Source organism: Papilio machaon, chromosome 20, assembly GCF_912999745.1.
Source record: "Papilio machaon chromosome 20, ilPapMach1.1, whole genome shotgun sequence".
NCBI lineage: Eukaryota > Metazoa > Arthropoda > Insecta > Lepidoptera > Papilionidae > Papilio > Papilio machaon.
The window spans coordinates 3628658-3653782 of NC_060005.1; the positions used below are offsets into that span (position 1 = coordinate 3628658).

At 34.1% G+C, this 25125-nt stretch overlaps 1 protein-coding gene across 1 annotated transcript in view; it reads left to right on the plus strand.

The window, feature by feature from the left end:
* Positions 1-25125, plus strand: part of LOC106716388 (RNA polymerase II elongation factor ELL2) — a 39162-nt gene that overhangs the window by 8552 nt on the left and 5485 nt on the right. Inside the window, exons 2-5 of the mRNA XM_045682811.1 lie at positions 1439-1486; positions 20190-20282; positions 22005-22159; positions 22526-22984. Of these exons, the coding sequence (XP_045538767.1) occupies positions 1439-1486; positions 20190-20282; positions 22005-22159; positions 22526-22984 (755 nt within the window). The remainder of the gene's footprint in view (positions 1-1438; positions 1487-20189; positions 20283-22004; positions 22160-22525; positions 22985-25125) is intronic.

The window sequence follows — 25125 nt, forward strand, 5'->3', positions numbered from 1 at the left end:
TTAAAGGTCAGGAGGACATAATCCTGGATATAAACGACATGAGGCTACTTCTAATTAGTTGCCAACCTTATTAGGATTTTAATGAATGAAAAATACTATTAGAACAAATCGCAATGATTTGGGACGTATTTAGAATGAATGCATTTATAGCTTCAAGATGAATGATTGCTAGATCCGGGTTCCCTCTCTTGTGATATCAAGTCGTTTTAAAATTTCACACTGTACAGGCTGGTTAAGTAAGCTAAGTAAAGCAATTTTTAAATTTACATCATCGTCGACGCCCAGCCTAGTTATGTTTCTCGCGTCCGACTATCGCCGGTTGTGCAATGTTACTTGCAGCAACTTGTGACTCCGACAATTCTACCGACCGGTCGGCTTGACTTATTTAAGGACTTGTCCACACTTTATTCAATACTAGTTATGCACCGTTTCAAGCTCCTTTCGTCAGATCCTAAAGGTCTTTGTACGTTTAAGACTAACTAAAGAAAAAATGTTTATTACAATCAGACCTGTAGTTAAGAAAATTAATACGCGTTCAAATAGAGAACCTCTTACTGTATTGTGTATCAATACACATGTCCATTTATTAGGTGTCTCATTTAGTGTACATTACACTAATAATTTTCAAAATATTAGTTGCACTGCGGCTATGTTTTGTAACTCAAAAAGACTTTGTAATATAGTGTATTTTCCTCAGCATTGGTAAATCCCCCTTGCCTTCATTCATTTACGCGAGGTTGCGCAAGGTATATGGAAACTATTGTTATGATTCATATACAACCGAACAAACCAATGTTTGTGGAATAATTTTGTCATCGTTACAATGTTTTTCTTTTTTACATTGTTAATTTAACTTATCAATAGCGATATACTCGGTCCATTTTTGACAATCTATTTTATATATCTTTAAATGTTGACTTCCTTAATATTTGATTTTAAAAAATGTTGTAAATAAATACAAACTACTGGAAAATTTCTAGTTTTTTTTATATTTTTTTTCCAAAACTCATTCCCCGAAAATTTAAAGTGCGCGATGAATGTTTGTATGGAGTTTGTGTGTTCTGTATTGAGCAGAATGAAAACATTTTTAAATACTGTTATTGAAGGAATTGATAAATATCTATTTATTAAATATATCTATTTATATTTTTCTTAAAATTAGTTTAAATGTAACTTTAATCTTACTAATATTATAAATGCTAATGTTTAGATGGATGGATGTTGTTTAAATTTTGCCCAGATGTAGAACATATCTGGAAGAACACATAGGCTACTTATTAAATATTTTTTTTAATTCCGCGCAGACGGAGTCACGGGCGACAGCTAGTGTTAAATAAATATGAATTAAATAGTTACAAATGTAAAAGCGAGAATTAATAAACATATTTTGAAAGTTTTATTTTATCACATGACTAATAAACTTTTCTTTTCTTTTCAGGACAAATTAGCAAAACCTAAAATACAGTTCCTACCCGGAAATGAAGGGGTGAGTTATTTTTATTGTGTTGTTTGGTCGTTTAAATTACTTTTAGAATTCGTATAAATTTTATGTCAACAATTTATCGATTGGTCACTAATTTCTGTTTGTTTAGGGTTATATCTGGTTATTTACATATTAATAGTATTAATTAGTTTAAAGATCTGTATTAGTAAGAGGGTTTTATAGAAAAGAACCCGATTTGGTTTCTCGTAACGTTTGTTTTGTATGTAAAAAAAACGCGTCTTATTTTTCCATATAAAATAAACATAAAAAATAAATGCGAAAGTAACTAAACGCCATCCAGTGGGGTTTCAGTAGAAAAAACAGTTAACGAGTAAATTTAATAAAGTTTATAACATGAAAAGATACAGAAGATACCTATTGAATAAAAAGTCGAATTTGCATATGCCGAGTCCAAGGGACCACGATTTTCTTTCGCTTATAGAGATTTTCCTCTAACCCTATTTTTAGCTTAAACAGCTTCGACTGTGACAAAATACTATTAAAATAAAACTTTGTAGCAAGTCCTTTTGCTCTAGTTGACATTATTTAAAAAACCACTAATTTTAAAAAGATATGCCTGTGATTTGCGACTGCCGACATTAAATATTATCCGGAAGAAGAGAAAGAATCGTAAATGATTTCGTTTTGTGTAAAGCACGTACGTGTTTTTTAAAGGTTTCCATTACGCAAATCAGTTACTTTATCACTTCAAAGATGTTAACGTAACAGTATTGAGAAATTTAATTACTTAAGCGAGTGACGTTTAAAATTTCGTACATGTGTATTTGTGTCTAACGATGATAGGCGCTTTGGTATTCAAGAGAGTGTCCGCTTCAATGGTGCAATGCAACATACAATTAATAAACAAAGAAAAAGTAAGGGCTTCGTCGGCCCCAATTCACAAATATCTATTCAATTTAGTTATCTATTTGGAAAATGTACTCGTAACCATGATCGTCAACTTACCAAGACCTTTGCAATTTGTTTCTGGACAAAGACTTTAATGAAATGTTGCAATCGTCCAATTTTTGAATACGCATATATTTCAAGTCGATTATACATTGGTGAAAGCCTGATGTTTTTATTGTTTATGCGTAATATGTCGTACTATAAACCTTTAACCGAGAGAAGAAGTATCTTAGGAGATTCAGGAAAGTAATCATAGTCTACGTAGAATGGCGGAAATTAGTGGTATTCTACTAATTTTGACAGTAAAAATGACTGAATGTCGTTCTCGTTCATTCTTCTCTAAGGGCAATATAGCTAATAATAGGGTTTTCAAGATTGATTTGTTATATTTTTTGAATTGACGTTAAATAGGACTCCGCAATGTTAATGATTAATACTACTGCGAGCTTCCTGTCAGTGTCGTTGTTTAGTATTGTAAAACATTGAGGTACGTGGCTCGAGGCGGTGCAGGCTCTCTGGCGGGCCTTGACTTGCTCGAACGTACCACTTCGCGGCACTCGATCGCTTGCGAAATTATTTGATGACCTACTTAGCCGATTTCGTTTCGCTCGGCGTTTCACTCTACACTTTTTTTCCCCTATTTCAAAAAGTTAGGTTACATAAGCGAACACCCGTTACTAATGTTCACATCCTATAAAACTGCATTTAATGTAACTTCTGGTCTAGTTTTTTTTTCATATTTTCGTTTATGGATTTTTTCCTTAAAGTTTCTAACGTATTTGGAAGAACAATGATATTATTTATTAACCTTTGCATATAATTTTCCATGCATGTTTTATGAAGGCAAGTGAATGTAATTTTATTTACAAGGCGATAATCCGCGGCAATCTCCTCGGCCGTCGGGCGGCGCCTTCGACCGGTTTGTTACAGCCACCTCGCGACTCCGCTCCGTGCCGGTTTGACGTGATGTCTTCTCGCACTGACCCCTCTCCCCTGTCCTCCGTCTCCTCGCCGGTTTAGAATAAAAGTGACTTTAATTATTTTTGTTAACTTTATGTCGTGAACTTTTTTTTATTTGACAAATTCAATTGTATTCAGTAGCCAAAGAATACCACTTCATATGCGTTTTGAACTATTCCAGGACTTGTTACCTAGTGGTACCAAGTCATGAATTACTTTAAAACGTGTTTAGTTCATACATACTTCTAAATATAGAAAGTGTTTGTGAGAAGAAATATCTTTTTTTCTGCAGTTATTGATCGTCGACTTGAGGGATTTTCTTGTAAACTCTTCAATATCGTAATTTAATTCTTGGAATATCTCGGTATCGGTACGCCGTGGCCCGTTCGGCTGGCGCATGTCCAACTTGCACATAATAACCACAATTCAATGAGTCGCAGACAAGAATAGTAAATAAGATAGAAGTGGACGGTGTAAAAATAGCTACTGTTCCAGCCGGTGGCGGGAGTACTATTGCACCTCCCAGGTGTGAGTGCGAAGGACGTTGTCCCTTGCACTATAACATTTAAACGACGGTTCCTAATAACACAATAATGTCATTTTTCAGAAGATCTAAAATAATGACAAATGTGTTCTAACATTAAGATTTATTCCATTATAAATCATAATATTTGAACAAAATACTTAAAGGTTTTTTGAAGTTGAAGATTTGGGAAAAAAGAAATTTTGCTCAAAAAACGAGTTACGACCTTATGCGTAGGATCTCTCGATGTCATTTCCTATCTTGTCGTTAGTTTACCTCTTCCGTTTATATCCCATATTAACTATCTATTCGTTCCTTATACTTTACATGATCAATAGTAACGACGAGCTTTACCCCCGGCGAGTTATCTTATGGTGAATTTTCGCTGCCGACATCTCATGAACTAACAAATATACAGTGAAAATCCACAGTATTTTTTTTTAAATAACGAATTACTAGTGCTTGAGCAGAAACTCTTCTGGTGTTAAGTTGATGTCGTCGAAGGATGATACGCTCTAACTTCATATGTCGTATAGTGCAGTAGTATGCCATAAGGCAAAGAAAAATTAAAGTCGTTTGACAATGTAAACATATTACATGATTTACAGATAGTTAACAACATACTACGTAATGTCACTGACTTGAATGTAATGTATAGAGAAACAATTCACTTAATGAGGTTAATTGGTCATTCACAGTTGAGCGAATACTGCATTGGTAAGGTGTCTGAATGGTCTATGAATAAACTAAACATTTACTTCAATTGGTTTTTGATTTGTAAGCGGAACAAGAAAAGCGTGTTGATCTTTGAACTCGGTAAAGTCCCTTTGACTGGTATCGTAATTCTTTACTTTGAAAAATTTTAGTTGACATGTTTGTAATAATATAATTATTTGGATATAAAAACGCATAAGGTGTAACTTTTCTTTGCAATGTATGAGTTTTCCACATTTCTGTGAAAATGTATTTTAGTATCTTCTGTTTATGTTAATGTTCTGAAAGTAAAGTTTCCAGTGAAAATACTGAGATAATTTTTCCCAAGAAAATTTTATACTGACTTGTTTAAAGCGATGTTATCCGAATAGCTTATATTTAAAGAGATTTTAGATTCATCTACATTTACAGTCCTTCAGATGTATAAGTGCTGAAATTATTTGTAAAAATTTTTGATTGGTCACAGATGAAGTACCTAAACAGAATAAATTGTAAATAGTTGTCATAATTATTCTTAAATATAGTTCTATTATTATGCAAGAACTAATAGATATTTTTATGTTTCATAATTAATTATTATTTGTCTCCTAAATATAGTTTTTCAATGTCATACAGTGACCAGTGAACTTTCGAAGGCGCAGATTTATAAAAAACGTAGGTACTCTAATGCAAGCTGAATACAATTTGATCAGTCCGGGTCGACGTCCTCGGGGTCGCTTTATTTATTTACACCATCGCTCGGGCCCGTTACTGCAACCGAGAACAGGATTCGATGCATTGTATACGAACTTATTACTTGCTCTTACGGACCTTTTAACGATTGCATATGACCATAATAAGGATTTTAATGTTATAGCTTTATGTAAATAATTAAATTCCTTTAGCTCATATTACGTGGATGAAAAAAGTTTAAAAGAACAAAAACATAAAATTCAAAACAGCATGATTATGCGTTGAAAGACTCAAAGTAATAGGAAAATAACTATTTAAGAACAACAATGATATACCGCATTTGCAATACTCTTTCCACATATTCTATGTATCATGTTTGTAAAATTATACAGAAATATCTACGTCATATAGGTAGGCGTGTTTTTAACGAAGTGATGTATTTACATTGTCTATTATTTTTTATCACAGATAAAAGTATATGTATTACTTTAAAATAGAAGGAAACTTTACGATTAGAATTTTTCGATAAAACTAACTCTTGTTTATAGAAAGATATTTATCTACAATTGCTACCACAGAATTTGATCCAAATTGTGAGAGCCGTTTTCGAAGTAGCTCGAAGATAGAGCTAGAAGATATAAATATTAATAAAATTCAAGTCTATGTTATTGTTCTATGACTAGTTTATCATGCATTAGCACTCTGCGCGTTCATTTGTAGAAAAAAGTCACATTCGGGTAGTCCCATTGTTGCAAACGTTTTGTTCTTTATTATCACTTCATGTTTTTCATTTATTGAAAAAAAAAACTGAACATGCTTTGGTTTTTATATTCACGATTGTTGGTGACGTTCTGCGTAGAACAAAGGTTGCTTGTTCTAAACTTTTCTCGAGCGATTTCGCGCACGGCCACGTGATCAAACAATGGTGTTTACAACTTTGTCAGCCGAGCTCATGCCGTGTCTAATGGTCGCTATAACGATAGCTACAAACCACAAATTGAGATATTTCAATTATTTTGACAGCATAAATTAATTCTATTGTCTTATAAAACCACGAAAGTAGTAACACCTGTTGGTAAGAGATACAAGTGTTGATTTTTTTCCAGCACCGCGTTAAGTTTTTGCTCGTATTTACTTAAGATGATTGAAACGTATTTAACTTCTTTTCAGAACAAACTTAAATCTTACTTCATTATGATACTAAGTCGGTGCAAACAAGTATAAATATGTTTTTCTTAGAATGCAATGCATGTAAGAAATGCAAAAGAATTATGTTTTATTGTTTGTTGACCATAAATTTTTTGTTGCCCTGTTGTTTGCAATTTATAATGTAAATAAGGAAATGGAAACTTACCGTGGGTTTCTGAGACCAAAAACCAGAGACTACAATTACAGAGATGACGATATGTTTTATACAGAGAGTTTGGTCTCGGAAACCAACGGTTAATAGAAATTTACATTATTATCCGGCGTATTACCCGGACGCATAATCTTGTCCTTAATGTCTGTGAAAGACTACTAGATAAATAAATACTTTTACGAAACAAATAATTAGAAATCTATTTAAAACGTACTAGATGTCAAAAGTGTACTCAAGTGGTACAAAGACAATAAAGAAGGATGGCGATGTGTTTTTTAACAGGCGTTATGGCGGGAATATTCACGGCTATGTGTTTTATTGCAACGTATGGGCAAATTAACTCTTATAAAATATTGGGCATAATTTAAAATGTTTCAATTATTTTACAAGACTACTGTTAACAGACCTCCGTTGTCCGACCTTCAGTAGACCAACTTGCGTTGTCCTACAATATCCGACAGTACGAGGTTGCTAATCAAGAACGCATTTTTGCATTCCGCTACGGTATGTTCTATTCGCACGATACTTTGACCAACGGATTGCAAATTGTATTTATTTATTGTTTAAAGTTTTAGTGATGTTTACCTTACTTCAATTGAGGATATCTCTTGCATTTATTTTTGCGAAGATAAAGGTTTTAATGATGACTAAAATATTAAAAGTTGAAAATAAACGTCATTTAATTTTTTTGTACCATTGTAGTATACAATATACAATTTAGAATTTGATATTGATGTAGATTATTTGAATAGAGTCTTGCCATATTGTATGAAAATTTACAATTCGATTAAATTATTGATGACTATAAATGAGTTTGATAAGATATTGAACATTTGATAGAATAATTTTTACGAATCCCCAAGCGGCATACGAAACAAGTTGTTTGTAAATTAGTAAATGATTTTTCATCTGAACACATATACAGAAAATTCGCTAAACACATCAGATGTACATTTAATTTAACACAGTAGTAATTTCATAACATTAGTTACTAGTGATTTTTATAGAGATACTAGCTGTCGCCCGCGACTCCGTCCGCGCGCAGTTAAAAAAAACTAAATGGGGGGGGGGGGGTATGAAAAATATATGTTGGCCGATTCTCAGACCTACTCAATATGCTGAAAAAATTTCATGAGAATCGGTCAAGCCGTTTCGGAGGAGTTTAACCACAAATACCGCGACACGAGAATTTTATATATTAGATAGTGTCTATCTTGTACGTTACTATTGACAACGGCCAGCATTCAAGCGACTAGCCCGTATTGTGTTATGTTGTTAATACGATTAACACAAATATTTGTGATTTTTCATTGCATTATTTGTCATATATTTTTAATTCTCTTCATAACTTGTATCCTAACATATTTATTAAAAACTAACTGTCTTTGAATTAAAAAACAAACGTTAAAGGTAGCCTATGTGTTCTTCCAAACTATGTTCTACGTCTGTGCCAAATTTCATTAAAACCAGCCGTTACGGACATACCTTCAAACAAACATCCATCTAAACATTCGCATTTATAATATTAGTAAGATTTAATTAAAAAAATATGTATTCCAAAGTAAACTAAGGCTAGAGTACGATTTTTTCTTCACTTAATTAGAATAACAAAAACCAAGGTTTTGATAATGAATTTTTACTTCATGTGTAAAAAAAAATGATAAACTTATAAAATGATTTAATTTTAAATACAGTCAAGATTTATAGATGTTGCTCTAAGTAGAGAAAATAAAACCTCCATTAGTGTCTCTATTGAAGAAAAACTATCGAACGAGTAAGTTATTTCGTACAGCCAAAGAATTTAATTTGCTTACCACATACGCTCATAAGAACTTACAGCAGACTTAGCATAAGTGCTAAAATTAATCGCATATGTATATATTGCCATGACGAGATTTTTTGCATCCAGAGCGCTAAACTAAATTTCACTGAAGGAGGTAGGAAATAAACGTCCTCGACGTTACTGTTGTACCTGTGATCTTTCTGTCTTTTAATATCAGATAAAGTTTTTTTTAAATATATTGGCTGCCCAACGTCATCGGAACCTTGCGCAGGACCCTTCACCCGCATCCCGCTGCGCCCCACTACACGTAAAATTGTGTCCTGCCCACGCGACTCGCTTGAAGTTAAGAGCCGCCAAGATATCTGAAAACATTTGTAGAATTTTGGTCAAAATGAAATAAAAATAGATGTAGTAACCGGGTGTTGTCGATCTGATTTCCTCGTGGGTAATTGTTGAGGTATGCGGACGGCGCGTCGCGTCGTCTTATTGGGAGTGCGAGGCAAATAGTACGTGCGCTTACTCACTTTCACTTCAACACGCAGTCGCCGCCGGACCCACCAAAATACAAACTACATTATTGTAATACAAACTCTTGAAGCTAAAATTGTTTAGACAAACTTTAGTAGATTGCGGTTATTTCCGGGTCCGGATACACGTATGCTGTTCATATAGGCTCGTATACGTTAAATTAGAATCTAGTTCTAGATTAGTGAAGAAATTTTAAAGGATCTATTCTATTAAAGTTATCAAATTAGTATTGCTACGGAGAAAGCAATGGCCGTTTACTTTACGCAAACAATTACAACTACTTTATCCTGTCAAATTACTAGATTTTTAAACAAACGTCTCACAAATTTCGTCTAATCTGAGAATTTGGATTGGATTTTTCAATAAATATAAAGTATTCATTAATGAATTAGATAGAAGTCTACAATAACGTGGAAAGGATCGAAGCAAACGTTTTTACGAATGCTGCTAACCTTTATGGTTGACTGACTTTGAATCTAAGGTCGTCTGTTTTAAAATTGATTAAGCAGAACGCAGCGTGCTATAGGAGCGCACCTATCTAGTTAGCATCTATTCAATCAATCGTGAATTTAGCTCGTCATCATTTTTACCATCTACTAGCAGTCGTCCGCGATTTCTTTCGCGTAGAATAAGAAAAAACAACTAAGTAATCTTCTATTCCGGACTGTAATGTATCCCGATTCCAGATTTCATTCAAATAAACTTTGTCTTGGTTAAATATACATACGTTAAAGATTGATTAATTTCAGTTGTGTAATAATAATTATATTTTTATTTCTCAGTAACCATAGTGTCGTATAGAATGTCTTAATGTTAGAAAAATACTATCTGGTATTAATGTTGTATGAGAAAGGTAGACTATGTAATGTTACGAAAGTTTTGCAATGTAGCCAGTTATAAATTGTAGACGGCGACTTACGCAACTTCGGTAAAAGTTGCCGCGACTACCTATTACTCTGAACTTCAGGCAGGCGGTTAAGTAGGACTAGAATTGTCGGTATTTTTTTAAAAGGTGGTTAACGAGTACACGGTTCCGCTGATGTGATTGCTTCCAATAGACATACATCAAGCCAAAAATATGCATATGCGTTTTCAGTTTTTTAATATAAAAAGAAAACAGATTTTTTTCCTTGTCCCAGCCACGTCTTCTCCCGTCAGTGTTGGGAAGTAATGAATTAAGCGTACTTAACTACGTATAGTTTACATACTTCGTGAATTCAAACTACGTTTTTAATTATTCAAAGTAGCCATCTAATAGGTAAAGCCTAAATATTAATTTTTTAAACTAGCTGAAGTAATCAAAATAATTTGAGTCCTCTCTGAACTATTATAGCAAACTTTCAAATAAGTCTATCCAGTGGTTTAGGGACCAACGAACAAACAATTATTATTATTAAAAAAAGTAGTTGCCGTCTTGTTAATATTGCTTATTTCTCATTAATCTTTGTCTATTAACCTCCAAACCTGTTAAAAGGAAACAATTTGGATAATTAGCTAACAACACGTATTTGCTAATCGATTTGTCGATTTATACTTTCAATTAACCCTCATGATAATTTTACTGTAATGAGATAGTCAGAGTTAGTTACACCGTGGTTTCGTCATGGTAATTTCCTAAATAAGTAGTTGTAGGTACCGACTAGTAACTATTTGATTCTGCTGATCAGAACAGCGTAAATTCAAACAGCCTTTTAAATAAGTCCCCTATGGTTTTCGGGTTTCTGAGACAAAAATTTCCCTGTCATTATCTTTTTACAAAAAAGAGATAATAATATATTTTAAAAGGGGGATTTTTGTCTCGGAAAGTCGCAGTAACCTATTCTGGTCAAGTATTGTAATGTCGAAATCTGTGACTGTGTAATTTATAATTTAAAAGTTTGGCAACTTAATCATGATTGTATTTCTCAAATAGCTAAAGGTCAAACTTTGTAAATGATGACAAAGTGAATGTTTGAACTTTATACTCTGAGCCGAAATTTTGATTTCGTTTGAATAGTTATTAAGGCGACCCTGTGTTATATTAAATAAAGTACATACACACATACGCTGTTTCAAATTGGAACATACTTTTTCTCTACGCCATTTTAGTAAGAAATGTTCCTATTTCGTAAAATCTTTTGAAAATTGTGATTAAATGGAGTAAATTGTAAAATCAATACAATTAATGTCATAAAGTTCGTTTTATGCAAATAATTTGGAATGAACGTATTTTAACATTGAAAGGTGAGTACCTACGCATTGTTTTTACCCGACTTCAAAAAGAAGGAGGTTATTAAGGTATAGGTCTTTATTTGGAACTGCGTAGGTAAGTGTTACCGGTGTGATAATGATACTTTTACCTTTTTTTTTAAATGTAAAATGCTTGTTTTCGGTTACACTAATACGGATTCCGATATAACGCCCTTATATATATTAGGTCGGGAAGAATATTATCCATTATTTTTATCTCAATTTTGTCACATATTTGTAAAAAAAAATATAATTTAACAGATATCGTCCTATATTTAAAATATTATCTAACTAAATTTTAAATATAAACCCAATATGAATAATTTCTGTGATTTTATCGACTTTTCTAACGTAGATCCGTTAGCTTGAGTAGAGCTTGTGCAACCTAGGCTGTAACCAGCTATCTAAAATGAGTTTCTTTTTACCCACCCTAATATATCTAACTAATATTATAAATGCGAAAGTTTAGATGAATTGATGGATGTTCGTTAGAAGATATCTCCGGAACAGCTTAACGGATCTTAATGGAATTTAGCACAGTTGTAGAACATAGTCTGAAAAAACAAACATTTTTTTTTCAATTTGGCGCGGATGGTGTCCCGAGCGAGAGCTAGTAATAAAATAGTAATAATAATAGTAAATAATAAACTTGGTCAAATGTAATGCGCCTCCATTTGGGTAAGATTGAACAGGTCAGTTATTTTACACGTGTAAATTGTAACAGCAGTATAGTTGTACAGTTTTATATATTGTTTTATTTTACTGATGGAATGTCCCATAGTTATCGACGTATTTTATGTTAACTTTCACCGACTACTTTTTGTGTCTTTAAATTGAAATGATCGTTCATTAGTGTTACGTATTTCTTGCGATTCAAGCCGGTTGTAATATTGGAAAGGAAAAAGTATTTAGATGTCTTAAATTAAAACTTAAATAATTTCTCATTCAAAATTTACTTTTGTTATAAATAATTTTGATTAGTTTGTACTAAATATTGATTTTTATAGATGCTATGTTGTAAGCGGGTTTTTCATTAAAACATAAAGTTTCGTAAGAGAACGTTTCATATCGAAGGCTGTTTGTTTAATAAAGATTATTGTATAAAAATCTTGCTACCTTGTGAGGCAGAGTATTATAAGATGCAAACATTGTGATGGCTCGTTGTTAGCTACGAGCGCATATTGATACCAATGTTGGGGGAGAAAAAATGCCCTTAACATGTGTGTTCTACTGTTGTATCCCTTTACGTTACTTTACTTTTCTTTTTGTCTATTGTACTAGCTGCCATGAACGTTTGGATGGCACTGTACAAATTTGATTTATTTCTTCGTGGCATTTGGTTGAACTATTGCAAATATTATTAAGAAAGCAGACCATCATTATCTCTGGAAATATTTATCGTATTTGATATCTGTACAATTTTGTATTGCAATGTTGTAAAGGTTTTGAAATAAACAATAAAACTGATATTTTATACGAACTCAGTTACGTGCTTTCGTTTTGTAATACCTTAGTTATCAGTTCATTTGTAAATGTACCAAGGTAACGATGTAAATAGAATCAAGAAACAAAATATTACAACGTTTAAATGAAATCCAAAATTAATAATTTGTACAGAATGTGTAAAACGAACTTAAAAAAGGTTACATCGAATTTTATTTAAAGTAACTATTACTTATAACTATATTCGTACTTAAATTTGCCCTTATAATATTCCTAATATATAATTCCTATAAGCCTTACTTCCAAGTACTGAATTCCTTGATAGATTTTATATTTTAATAATTAGAAAATAAAGTTTTGTTAAATTTGCTTCCATTTAAATGTAAACCTCCTATGAATAACAAATATTTACGTCACTCGAGCCGTGCGTAATAATTTTATCGTTTAATGTTATTATTTAGTATTCAAGAGTTAATTTTTAAACCGAAACAAATCAATAACATGTTAGAATATCAAGCAATTTTATGCTTTATTGATAACACAATATGATTTATATTATTCTTCATACATTTTCTTTCAGCATCTGCTCACAATGACCTAAGTATTTACTCAAATATAAATCCAAACTATCATCTTAATAACGAAAATGTTCGTCATAGGAATTTAACTAGAAATTAATGTCTAGTAAGGAATCGATCTAGAAAGACTACATAAATGTAAAAATGAGTTTCCACTGCCGGAACAAATGTACAAAACATTGTCAACGCTGTCATTTTCTTTGAGAAATAGAGAAACAAGAGGCGATGTAACAAATTTCGATACGCTTCTCTAAATTTTATTATCATTGTTTATTGAATTCGCTCAATGATTTGACATGACAATATCTTTATGGTGTATTGTTCGTGTTGCAAAGTTAATGAAGGAAATACTTTAACGTAACGTTTTACGTACGTCATCAGATTTAGTACTTTATTTTGTACGATTGTAAGCAACGTGATATTGATTCATAATTATAATTGCAAGTTATCAAAACTTTGATTTTTGCAAAAGTTGCATACGCGTTCGTTATTAACTCAATGGTTTGCAAAATGTTTTGATGTCATCAAATTTAATTAACAATTATAAATGTCTAGACAATTTTGGTCTAGAAATTTATGCACACTACATAAAATGATTCATATTATTATTTTGTAATGTGTATTAGTTTGACAATTTAAATGTTAGCCTTTTTTCTATAAAGCTTATGGCAGTGTACCGCTAGGTCATAGTTCATAGGCCTCCGCTTTACGCATCGAGTGGACTGACTCCTACTTATTTAAATGTATAATCCCACTCGATATTACAAATCGTTCCTGGTTTATACTCGGCCGTTGAACTTTAAATATCAATGTATGTAAAACTGAACAAAACATGGTGTTTATTTGATTAGTATACTCAAGACGAAAACACTGAAGTATTAGGAATAATAACTATAGAATAAGGACTATATTTCAGAGCCGTTTGCGGTAAGAGTATTTATAACCTATAAACATGATGAGGCTAGCAATTTTTACATTTTAATGGTACGTTTAGACTGTGATACAATATGCGGTACACTCAGTGTATATATCGTCTCTGTATGAACACGAGTGTCTCTGATTGCAAAATTTGTTGTGACACGATAATTAGTGTAACCCATTCTGGTCTTAATAGGACAGACATTTATGCCGTAGACTAATCGTAAATTAATACGGCAAAATAGACGTCATGGAAATATAGCTTTGTGCGCTTATGACTATGAAGCTGATGATCGAAAAAAATATTTTCTTATTCCCTTGGCTGAGTATCCAACCCAATTTTCGTATCGAAATTAGACGATAATTAACCGCTGCACTACGAAGCACTATCGTATGTGTTATTAAACGTAAATTCCGCGCTGCCGCCTACCACTCAGCTGTTGCTCGGGCCCCGCACCTTGATCTAAATACCTACAAAATTGTCTTTGCCGATACAGCGAGTATGTGACATGCATCGCGCGTTACTAAATCGATTCGATGAGCCATACTTTGTAATGTTTTACCGATTAATCGATTCTCGATCTCGGCCTTGGCACAGATTTGTTAACCCCTAAAGCAAACCTTAGTTCTGTTTATAAAATTGATATGAATAATTTTTGTCGCGTCATGTCGTGTCGTATTTTGAAGAGAAAATGTTGGAAAAATCTCTTCGAATTCAAATTACATATAGCTTTAGATCTTTAAAATTCATTGTTTGATTACTCATTACATAGGTGTACTTTATTTTTTGAAATGGTGTTTGAAAGTATTTTTCTTTATTTGCTGAAATTATGCTTTAAGAAAATTTGTTTGTAATATTTATTACAGAGATATGATTGTTAGGGTTAAGGGTGAGAATGGAATAAACTGAATGTTTTGAATTATTTAAATGTCAACAATCGTTATTTGTTTAACGTTACTTTGTAATACAACCTGAGTTTTTAATTAACCTGGTTACAAATACGACTTGCTACAAATGTGATTAAGCAACCGATAGTAACCGGGTTAAAATTATAGATTTGTTGTGACATTGAAATTAATTAACTATAGTTGTTAATCTAGTTATATAAATACCTTATTAAAATGCCTAAATCACGCTTGACGAAACGATAAAGGCTGTGCTAAATGGCACAATATTTTTTGATTAGGCAATCAATGGCACGTTCTTCATATACAGGGGGTTGATTTTATTAAATGATACGTATGAAAGTGACAGATTGTAAATAATACGTGAGTTTTATCTGATTTTTTGCTATTTAATATCACGTGCAAGCGAATAAATGTTTTTATTTCTTTCCTTCTCAGAGTGATGAAATTTTGGTTGTGTGTGCTTAAAATACCGAAAAAGGTTTCTAGCCCATAATAACTATTAAAAATAAAAGTTTTTTTAATGTAATATTTTGCACTAGGCATTGATAACATTGACTGTGTTATTTTTTCTTACTTTACATGCATTGCAACATATTACAGATTTAGCTGTTTTGCTTATAAAGTGTGTTAAAATACAATAATGGCATTAAGTCGGGGTGAAAGTATAGAGGGAAGGCGTATCGAGCGTTGAGTAATAATCGCTGGAGAGGTTAGTTACGTACGTAGTCTTGTGCAGCCTCGCCGCGTGAGGCCGCCGTCACGTCGCCGGTGAGAGGCTCCCCCTCCCCCTGTACCCGCCCCTCCACCGGAGGTCGAACGCCCCACTGACTGTGAAGGAGACAACGAATAGCATGGCCTAACTCACGTATACCGAATTTCAATTAACCGTCTTTATTTGCCTTCAATACAAGTAATGTTTAATTAAGACTATTTAACTTGATCAGATTCTAGAATTACTTCCGTCTCAAATATAAGGAGTCATCGAGCGACCTACTGAATTAGTTTCTCTCGGTTATAAATCTAATGCCGAATTCCCATCATATTAAACTAGCTGTCGCCCACGACTTTATCCGCGCGGAATTTAAAAAAAAACTTAATTGGTAGCCTATGTGGTCTCACAGACTAAGTTCTCCATCTATGCCAAATTTCAGCGGGACATCCATCCATCCATACATTCATCCAAACATACATCCAAACACTCGCAATTATAATATTAGTAAGATTAGTTTATCATATTTTAGCATAATAATGTTCGTTTTGAATCATTATTAATTGATATTTTTCTTTAAATTTCGCGAATAATCTACAGGTTGGTTATCAGGAATCGTTATCAGCGGAAGCCAACATGTCCAAGGCACGTGCAAACGATTGAATGTCACAAATGTAATCAACGAACGAACTGAAAACAACTTGAGGTTCATTAACCGTTGCATGCTTTCTATGGTTGGAAAATTTAACGTACATTTGCGATAAATCAGTAATTTTACACCTACATGTGTATATTTAATTCTAAAATTAATCCAGTAGAAGTGTTTCGAATTGAGTCGTAGTCTAATAATATCCACAACGCTTGTAGAAATCTCACTGCTCTGTGTCGAATATATTTGCAGGTGAGTTTAATTAACGTTGTGTTACCTCACATTGTTGACGGTTGCGACAACGAATCGTATCGTCCATTAGAAAGTCGACGAATGAATATGCAAATAAGTGGTAGAAACCACACGAATACCTGACCGACTGTACGGACGTACGAGCGATGAAAGTGTCCGACGATGAAGTGTCGCAACAATTTCTTTTACGGTACAATTGCTAAATTCTCTCGCGCAATATAGTCTTTTTATGTAAATGTTTTTTCGCAATCAAAAACGTAAGTTGAACAGCAGTGTGCCGTTTATCAGATTGTTTTTAAACAATCGCATAACATTCATTTAACTTTACCCATTATCACTTTCTCAAAACAAAGAAATATCTAGTTTTTACTTGATTTATTCTCTTTAGACATTCGGTTTAATGAGGCTACAGTTTCTTTTTTTGTTGCGCACGCGACCCAAAAAATCTAAGCAAGCAAACTGACCTTGCTACGTTTTCTTTTACAATTTGTAACAATCGCTCGACCATTGCTACAACTTGTTATAGTGGTTGATGTTAAAATCGTTGCTCAATTGAATACTTTGCTCCACTTTCAAACCCTACAACGCACTACTCTGACTCTAATTCTTTTGTTCTATTTTTCTAAATGTTATTTGTATAAACAAGTAAACCTGCTCATAAAATACTTTAAGTAAACAAGTATCTAATGTATTGATATTAGATAAAAGAGTCGCGGTAAGCAATTATTATTGTCGATCACAGCTCGACTGCGTGGAATTCCCGCTATGATTCGTGTTGTGTAGTGAACTATTTATTATCATCGTCGACTGCTGACGTACGTATATCGCGTATCGCCTCTATAGCAATGGTTTAAAGTCGACATTACGCTGTCCACGTTCCGGCCCACCTCCGCAATGTTACGTCAATGAAATACAGCACGTTAACTGGCCGAGCCGGCCGCTCGACTGCCTGTTCTGTGTCCGGGTTTGTCGCGCTCGAAATCATTACATTTCTTGAAATTACTCAACGGATTTTATTGTTCTTTATTAACACACTGTACGATCCTTATTTATAAGCGAAATACGAGTCACTTTTGTATAATTAGCGACTGTGTTCAATTATCTCGACCGGGTGAAGGAAACCGGTCGCGGCGGCCTCTCACTTTGCAACAGCAACATGTATACCGTTCGCCGACTTCGTTTGTGTAGGTAAAATTAGGTAACCGACGGCGCGGTGATCGTGACGATCGACGTTCCGAACCGAATAATGAAATCCTCGGCGCAAGCTGGTGCCACGGTAGCGACTAAAAATATTTAAATGCGTACTGGCCCGCGAATTACTCTCGATCATCAAGTGGCTACTGCAAAACAAACATAATACTGACAATTTGTACAGAAATTCTCAACGCGTAACTAAACAAAATATCAAAGTAGCGATTTCCTTATATTTTCCGGATGTAGCGATCGAATAAACACACGGCCTTCGCAAGAAGACAAGCGTTGAAACTGAACGACCTTGCCATGATATTTATATGGATTCCATTGCACTTGTGACATCCATAATTGGTTTACGATCTAATTATGAGCATTGCTGTTTTCGGATAATCCTGAAAGACAATTTTTATTGTGTACAAATAACAAATGGGCGACGGATGAGAGCATGAGCGTACAAATATAGTGGGCAAGACGGCTGTTCACCGAGTGCCGAAGCATTCTGCCGCGACGCGCTCTTTATACCGGGCGCGCTGCCGCGGGCCGCCGCGTAGAGAAAGCCGCGCCGCGCGCACCCCCCGCGGGCCCCGCGCTCGCCCACTGGCGGGTTTTTTCCTCGTCACACCATAATTGCATATGACGACGTATAACAGATAATATACCACCTTGAGTTCATCAGTCAAGATGCGGGTCCTATCGGGCAATCACAATTATTATTCACACATGCATTGATACCGAGGCGATGAATTCGCAAAAACAAAACATACAAAGACAATTATAATAATAGAATACTGTTTTGATAGTGTTTTTCTATGACGACCATTGGTGTAGTGTAGAACTTAACAAGATAATAAAAATTCTTATCTATAATGACGTTTGACATTTCGGAACATTTAAGTTAAATATTCTTTAATGTAATCTCTTTATATTCCAATTTTCCACAGTCTGCTATCAATACCGATAAATTGGTAATTATAAATATAAATAATCAGTAGTAAATTATAAATCACCTGAGATAAGTGACAATGTAAATTTGTTGTATATAATCGAATGATATTAGAGTAGATTGATACATTCGAGTAATATGGTTAACTATTGAGACACTTTTAATAGGTTAATTGGCTGGCATTGTAGTGCTGGCACACACCGTCAGCCACGACCTTATATCGGCCCGGGGCCATGCGTGTGAATACGTCATGAGCAGACGTACTACGAATGCGATGCGATACACACCTTATCTTAACATACTATCTTTCCCCGATTACACCAACTCCCCTGATATTTCTAACGGCTATTCTAATGTCTGTATTAAAATCCATTATTGGACAATACTCTAATTATAAATTTAATCCATAACGTGAGTATGTTGGCGGAGAAGAGGACACCTCAAAAGAACACCGTAGAATAACATCTCACCGTTAACGTTTTTTGAGGCCAGCGAAAGTAAGCGGTGACACAATTACTAGTTATATGAGAATTTCCATTGCGGAGTAAGAAAACACCTGAATATTGATACCCTGATGATAATAAAAGTAACAGTGGTACATCTGTAAATCTTTGTTTTTGATACGATTCAATTGTATAATTTGTCTCAGCTTTCGGGAATCGTTTCTGGCTTTACTCAGAGACGTTAATTGGTCACTGATTGTTGACTGACTGACTGGTTTAGTGTAGATTTCTCATAGTAAGTGTACACAAAAGGAGACCACTTAAAAAGTCTAATTACGTCAGTTAGAGCCATTCCTAATCTACTGATACATAGAATAATGTGTTGATGACTGCTCGCTATGGTTAACTTATTTAAAAGTTTTTCGGCAATATGATAGCGGCTAATAATAGACGGTTGTTTCATTTATATTCGCGCGTGTATTGCTCGCTGGTGAAACGGTAAAACGAGCGCTGTGGCTCGCGGCCGCGGCGTTGCCATTCCAAGCGATGAAAGTCGGCACATCACTAATTGCCTTCCTATGACGCACTTTAAACGGGACACCGTTTTGATATCAATCCTACCCTTGACGTTGGACCTTGTTTTAATTTAGTGAAATTGTAAACGCGTGAAAATATAATGGCTATCAGGTAATAAAGTTTATCTTTTATTGCTGAAACCTTGTATTCGTTCTTACTTAATTATCTTACACTTGTAGAAGTAAAACATTAAACACTTATAGAAAGTGTATTACTCGATTGGCTAGCATCTTTACGTAACAACGTTGCATAAATTACTTTGATGGTATTGGTAAAACAGTATCATCTGATTTTAACTAGATAGAGTTAACTATAGAGATAAAATAATACCACACCTATTTTTTCTTATTCATAAATGTATTTATTAAAATGTATTACTGTTTATTATTAACAGTGTTATTTTCCCTTTTTCAGAAAATATCAATTCCGGTCCCGACCAATGGCGCGTCAAGCGAGTCAACATTTCACTTTAGCATCAACAGCAATGCAGAAATGGAGGGCCCGCAGGTACGTTGTGTATGATGCATTTATTAGAAATTATAAAAAAAAAACAAACAAACAAGGAGCCAGATTTTCTTTACACTTTATAATACAAAAGGGGAATATTGCGAAACAAATGACATCTCACAATTCAAAATCGGTTGAGCTGTTGAGGCTTCATGCGGTCACAATGTAACCCACATAAGCTACAGTGGAAAATTTATTTTGAAGCAAGAATTGAGATGAAGTTTCTCAGGTACAGATATGATGAAATAGTAGGAATATGAGCCGGTAATAATGATCAACAAGGTTATGGAAACATGTTTTATTTGCATTGAAAAAACGTAAATAACAATTTAATTAGGCGATTGCTTTTTTGTTTTAATGGTAATTAAAATGTAATATACAAATGCCTTTTCTGTTGACTGTTTATATCTTTTCATAGAAATATATATGCGTGTTACATTAAGCTTTTGTAGTTACTAAATAGAAAGCGAATTTTTCTTTGAGAAGTGGAGAAGCGAGCCTAGCAAGGGATATTCGAGAGAACATTTTCGTAACGTCATCGACAAAATTTTGTATTCAAATTTGTACAGCACCCCTTATGGGCGTAAAGTACACCAACAAATGTCATACAAATATTGTTGATGACGTTACGAAGGCGCGTGTCGGAAATATTCGTGCGAAAAGAATTAATCTCTTATGTGATCTCTTAATGTGACTTCCTCGAATGAGTCGAAATACAATAAATAAGGAAATTGTAACGTATGTTTTTGTTTCGTATTTTTTAATCGTTATTTAGTTATTGTTCTTCGAATTGTCTTGCGTAAAGAAATTATTCAAGTTTTTGTTTTGAAACAATTATCTATACGTTAATAAAGATACAACGAACGGAAAAGATTAAATGACAAGAGAATCAGTTCTTGCTTCAATGTATTATCTATTCAGTTCTCGATTTAGTGAAGCTAAAGGAGATGAAATTATTTAGGAATATAAAAAAAAACATTTTTGTAAACGACTTTTGATATTACTTTTAAAGTTAAGTGATTATAATGTAGTTAGTTAGTTAGTTGTAAGGGCTCGATTTCCGCAACTCCACGGCTGGCGCGTATTTTGCGTGAAAATAATAATAGAATTAAATATTTGTTAGTGATTCCGTTCGCGCGGAATTAAAATAAAAACTTAATTAGTAACCTATGTGTTCCTCCAGACTATGTTTTACATCTATGACAAATTTCAACGCGTTCCATTCAGCTGTTCTGGAGATACCTTCTAACAAACATCCATAATAATGTACTAGTCTTAATGAATATATTAAAGGTTCTGTTAAACAATTATGATAATTATATATTTCATTAAAATACTTGGCCGTAGATACTACAAGCGATTCAATCACCGTGAGTTGGTATTCCGGCCCGCTTGTTTATCATGATAACGTCGTGTCATATCGTTGCTTTTATCAATCAAATTATATAATAAAATATTAACATGTTAACATTTTAGTGGCTCGATTCAGTGTCACATTTTTTATGTGTTAAGATCATGAAAAATTGATATAAAATTCGAAAACTGTATGAGAATGGATAAAGAAGTCGATGCCATTTTGCCCAACTGGTTTTAGAATTCATTCAACAGTCCGTTTTTAGTCCAAACTGATTTTGATCACTGTAAGATTGTACAAAATAGTCATATTAACTTTAAATATTAAAATGATGATAACATTTAATGTATGCGTTGTATGATATTCAGGGGTCGTTCGAGTGCGTGCGTGGGGGTGCCGGCGCGCGGCGGCTGGAGTGTTGCGGGCCTCTGCCGCGCCGCATGCGAGTGCTGGCCAACGATGACTCGTACGAGGCAACGAAGGACCGCATGGCGCGCACGGTTGCCGCCGAGCAGAGCAAGTGGTCAGTATGATGTCCATCAATACCCACTGTATTTACTTTGAAACTCTTTTCTAGCAAATTCATATTTTATCAATATTTTCTGCTGGACAATGTGCTGAGTATTACAATAAAAACTACGTCAGAGGTATTAATAGTACGAAGTCCACACAATTAAATTATATTAATAAGGAAAACATTTTGTTTAACCTTATAAAGTAAATTGTGCACTGTTTTATGCATAAGTTCAAATTCCAAATTGTTATAACCAACGTCATAATCCCTTACGTAGAATCACAAATACATCTCTGATATATCATATTATGATCCACCATTGTGATATTGGTACGTTGAATAAAATTAAAACGTTTTTCCATCTGGCATTTCCAGCACTCGGGTTATAAAACCCAACCAGACGGACATAGGACGTAGAATAAATAAACGCCTCTCACATACGACGTACTCGAATGGGTCGGCGGCGGCGCAGCTGGCAGAAAGAGCCGAGCGAGCCGAGAAGGAGCGGCTCGAGCGGCTGGAGCGGGAACGTGCGGAGAGAGCGGAGAGAGAGCGAGTCGAGCGCGCCGAGAGGGAGCGTGTCGAACGCGCAGAGAGAGAACGAGTCGAGCGTGCGGAGAGAGAAAGAGCCGAAAGGGCGGAAAGGGAGCGCGCCGAACGGTTAGAGAGGGAGCGCGTGGAGCGAGTAGAGAGAGAGCGCGCCGAAAGAGCCGAGCGGGAACGAGCGGAGAGACCTGACCGGGCGGAACGAGCGGAGCGGGCGGTGCCCCGCGGCGCACCACCTCCCCACCAACGCCCTCCGCCCGCCGCGGACGTTTCCCGACGCTCTATAAAGTAAGTTTCCACATTTTTAATAACTAACATAAACTAAGCCTAAAATTTCGTTGCATTTTTTAGACATTAAACACCATAGTGATTAATTAGTGGCGGTGCCACAGCATACAATTCAAGTTATAAAGAAACTTTGTTTGGCCAATATAACCGTCGCTTCTTCTATCTAGTTGATTAAAAATCTCACCAAATTCCTTGCCCGTTCTCAATACACTGTAATCTAATGTTTTGACACAAGGCATTCGGTATTCATCGTTCCTGGCAGGGTTCCATTTTATCTCAACAACATTGACAGCGCGTCTGTTTTCCTGATTCATTGCCGTGGGAAGATGTAGGTGTGCAGTGCATAAATCATATGCATCAGCAATAGTACTCACCTTGTTCTAATCATTACGTCAATATTTATTTGCACTCATAGATATTAGCTTAATCATTCTAAGAACGTATAAATTTAATTTACGTATAATTTTCCATACACTTGAAAGTAAAGAATTTTGCGCAATTTCCAACTTCTTGCAAAAGATTAAAGGATAGTTGAAATAGTTGAATAGATAAAGAGAAAATTATACTTATGTTATTGTAGCCTATTTATGGCAAGATGAAAAATAACAATATCATTAGAATTGTTTAGGTCAGTAACAAGCAACAAAGGATTGTAATATTATTTACTTTAGAGGATTTTCCTTGTTAAGGTATTTGATTGAGAAATATTGTGTCATCTAGTTGTGCTATTCCTACATAAGCTTCTATTTCTTAACTAAGCTGTAGCTGGTAGAATGTAACTATAAAATATACTTGAGTAATATTTAAGGGGTTGTATTATTCAAGTATGTTAAAAAAATGTGATTTTCGACTTATTTGCATTATGTTATCAAATCTTTACCGCTTATCGCTAATAAAAAAAATGCGAAACTTAAATAAAATAACTTAAAGTCGCCGTGATGTCATAGAAGATTGGAATCATAACTTATATTTGATGCTTTGAACTTACTGTTATATTACTACACCAATATAGTTTATAATTGTGGATTTGGACATTTTAACTTAACTTTTTTTCTTCTTATATCATTAAAAAAGCTAAGGCCAAAAGCAATTACAATTATGAAATGTTATTTTCATTGATTTTTCTGACCACAATTAAAATATTTAAAGAATTATTTTTTTATCATAAAATGCGACACACCACAGCGCTGATAAATATCATTATCTTGTTACATTGCAATAAACCATATCGTGAATTGTGGTTGACATAATTGAAGTTTGGTTGTTGTGGTTAACGAATGTCAAATGTTTATTTGTACGATAGATAGACCGATTACTTTATGACTGTGATCGCTTCCAATAGGGGCTTGCCACCGAAATTTTTCTGTTTGAATTCATGCTAAAATAGAATATACGAAAATTTATTTAACTACTATATATTATTAGTAAAGATTATATAATTATAAAAATTATATAATCCTAAAGATATATAATCCTAAAGATTATAAACATAGTGCATATAATAATATATGCACTATGTTTATAATCTTTAGCGATTCATATTAAGTCAATCGTATCAATAAAATTAATAATATAATCCTTATTTAGAAATTAATCGATACCAAATTAAACAATATGCAAATTTCATTCATTAAAAAATACAAATCTATGATGTAATCAATAAAATTTGTCACTACCAAAAATTGTCTCAATCTCGAATGTGGGTACTGTCGTTATGTCTTCTTAAATTCTGTCTAACCCCCCTCCCTCACCCCACCCCTTTTCTTAATTGATATTGTGGATTGGAGAGTTTTTTTTAGAATGGAAAGTGGTATTCGTCGATTGCCTTGAGTTGTTTACATCTGTGTGCGGTTTTGTCGCGACCTCGCCGCAGCGACTCATGATCACTCGCCTTCTAAATGCCACGCCGACGATTGTGACATTCAATTAATACCTTGATACAAGCGCATGTTGTTTACATCAATACAACAATGTTTTCTTACTAATCGTTTTACTGTGATGGCTTAAAGCTAAAGGTTTTTGTATTGTATCTCAGTTTTTGAAGATAGCTTTTGCCCGCGATTTGTTCTGCGCGGATTTTAAAAAAACCTCAATACGTAGTCTATGTTTTCTTCCAGACTATGTTCTATATCTATGCAAAA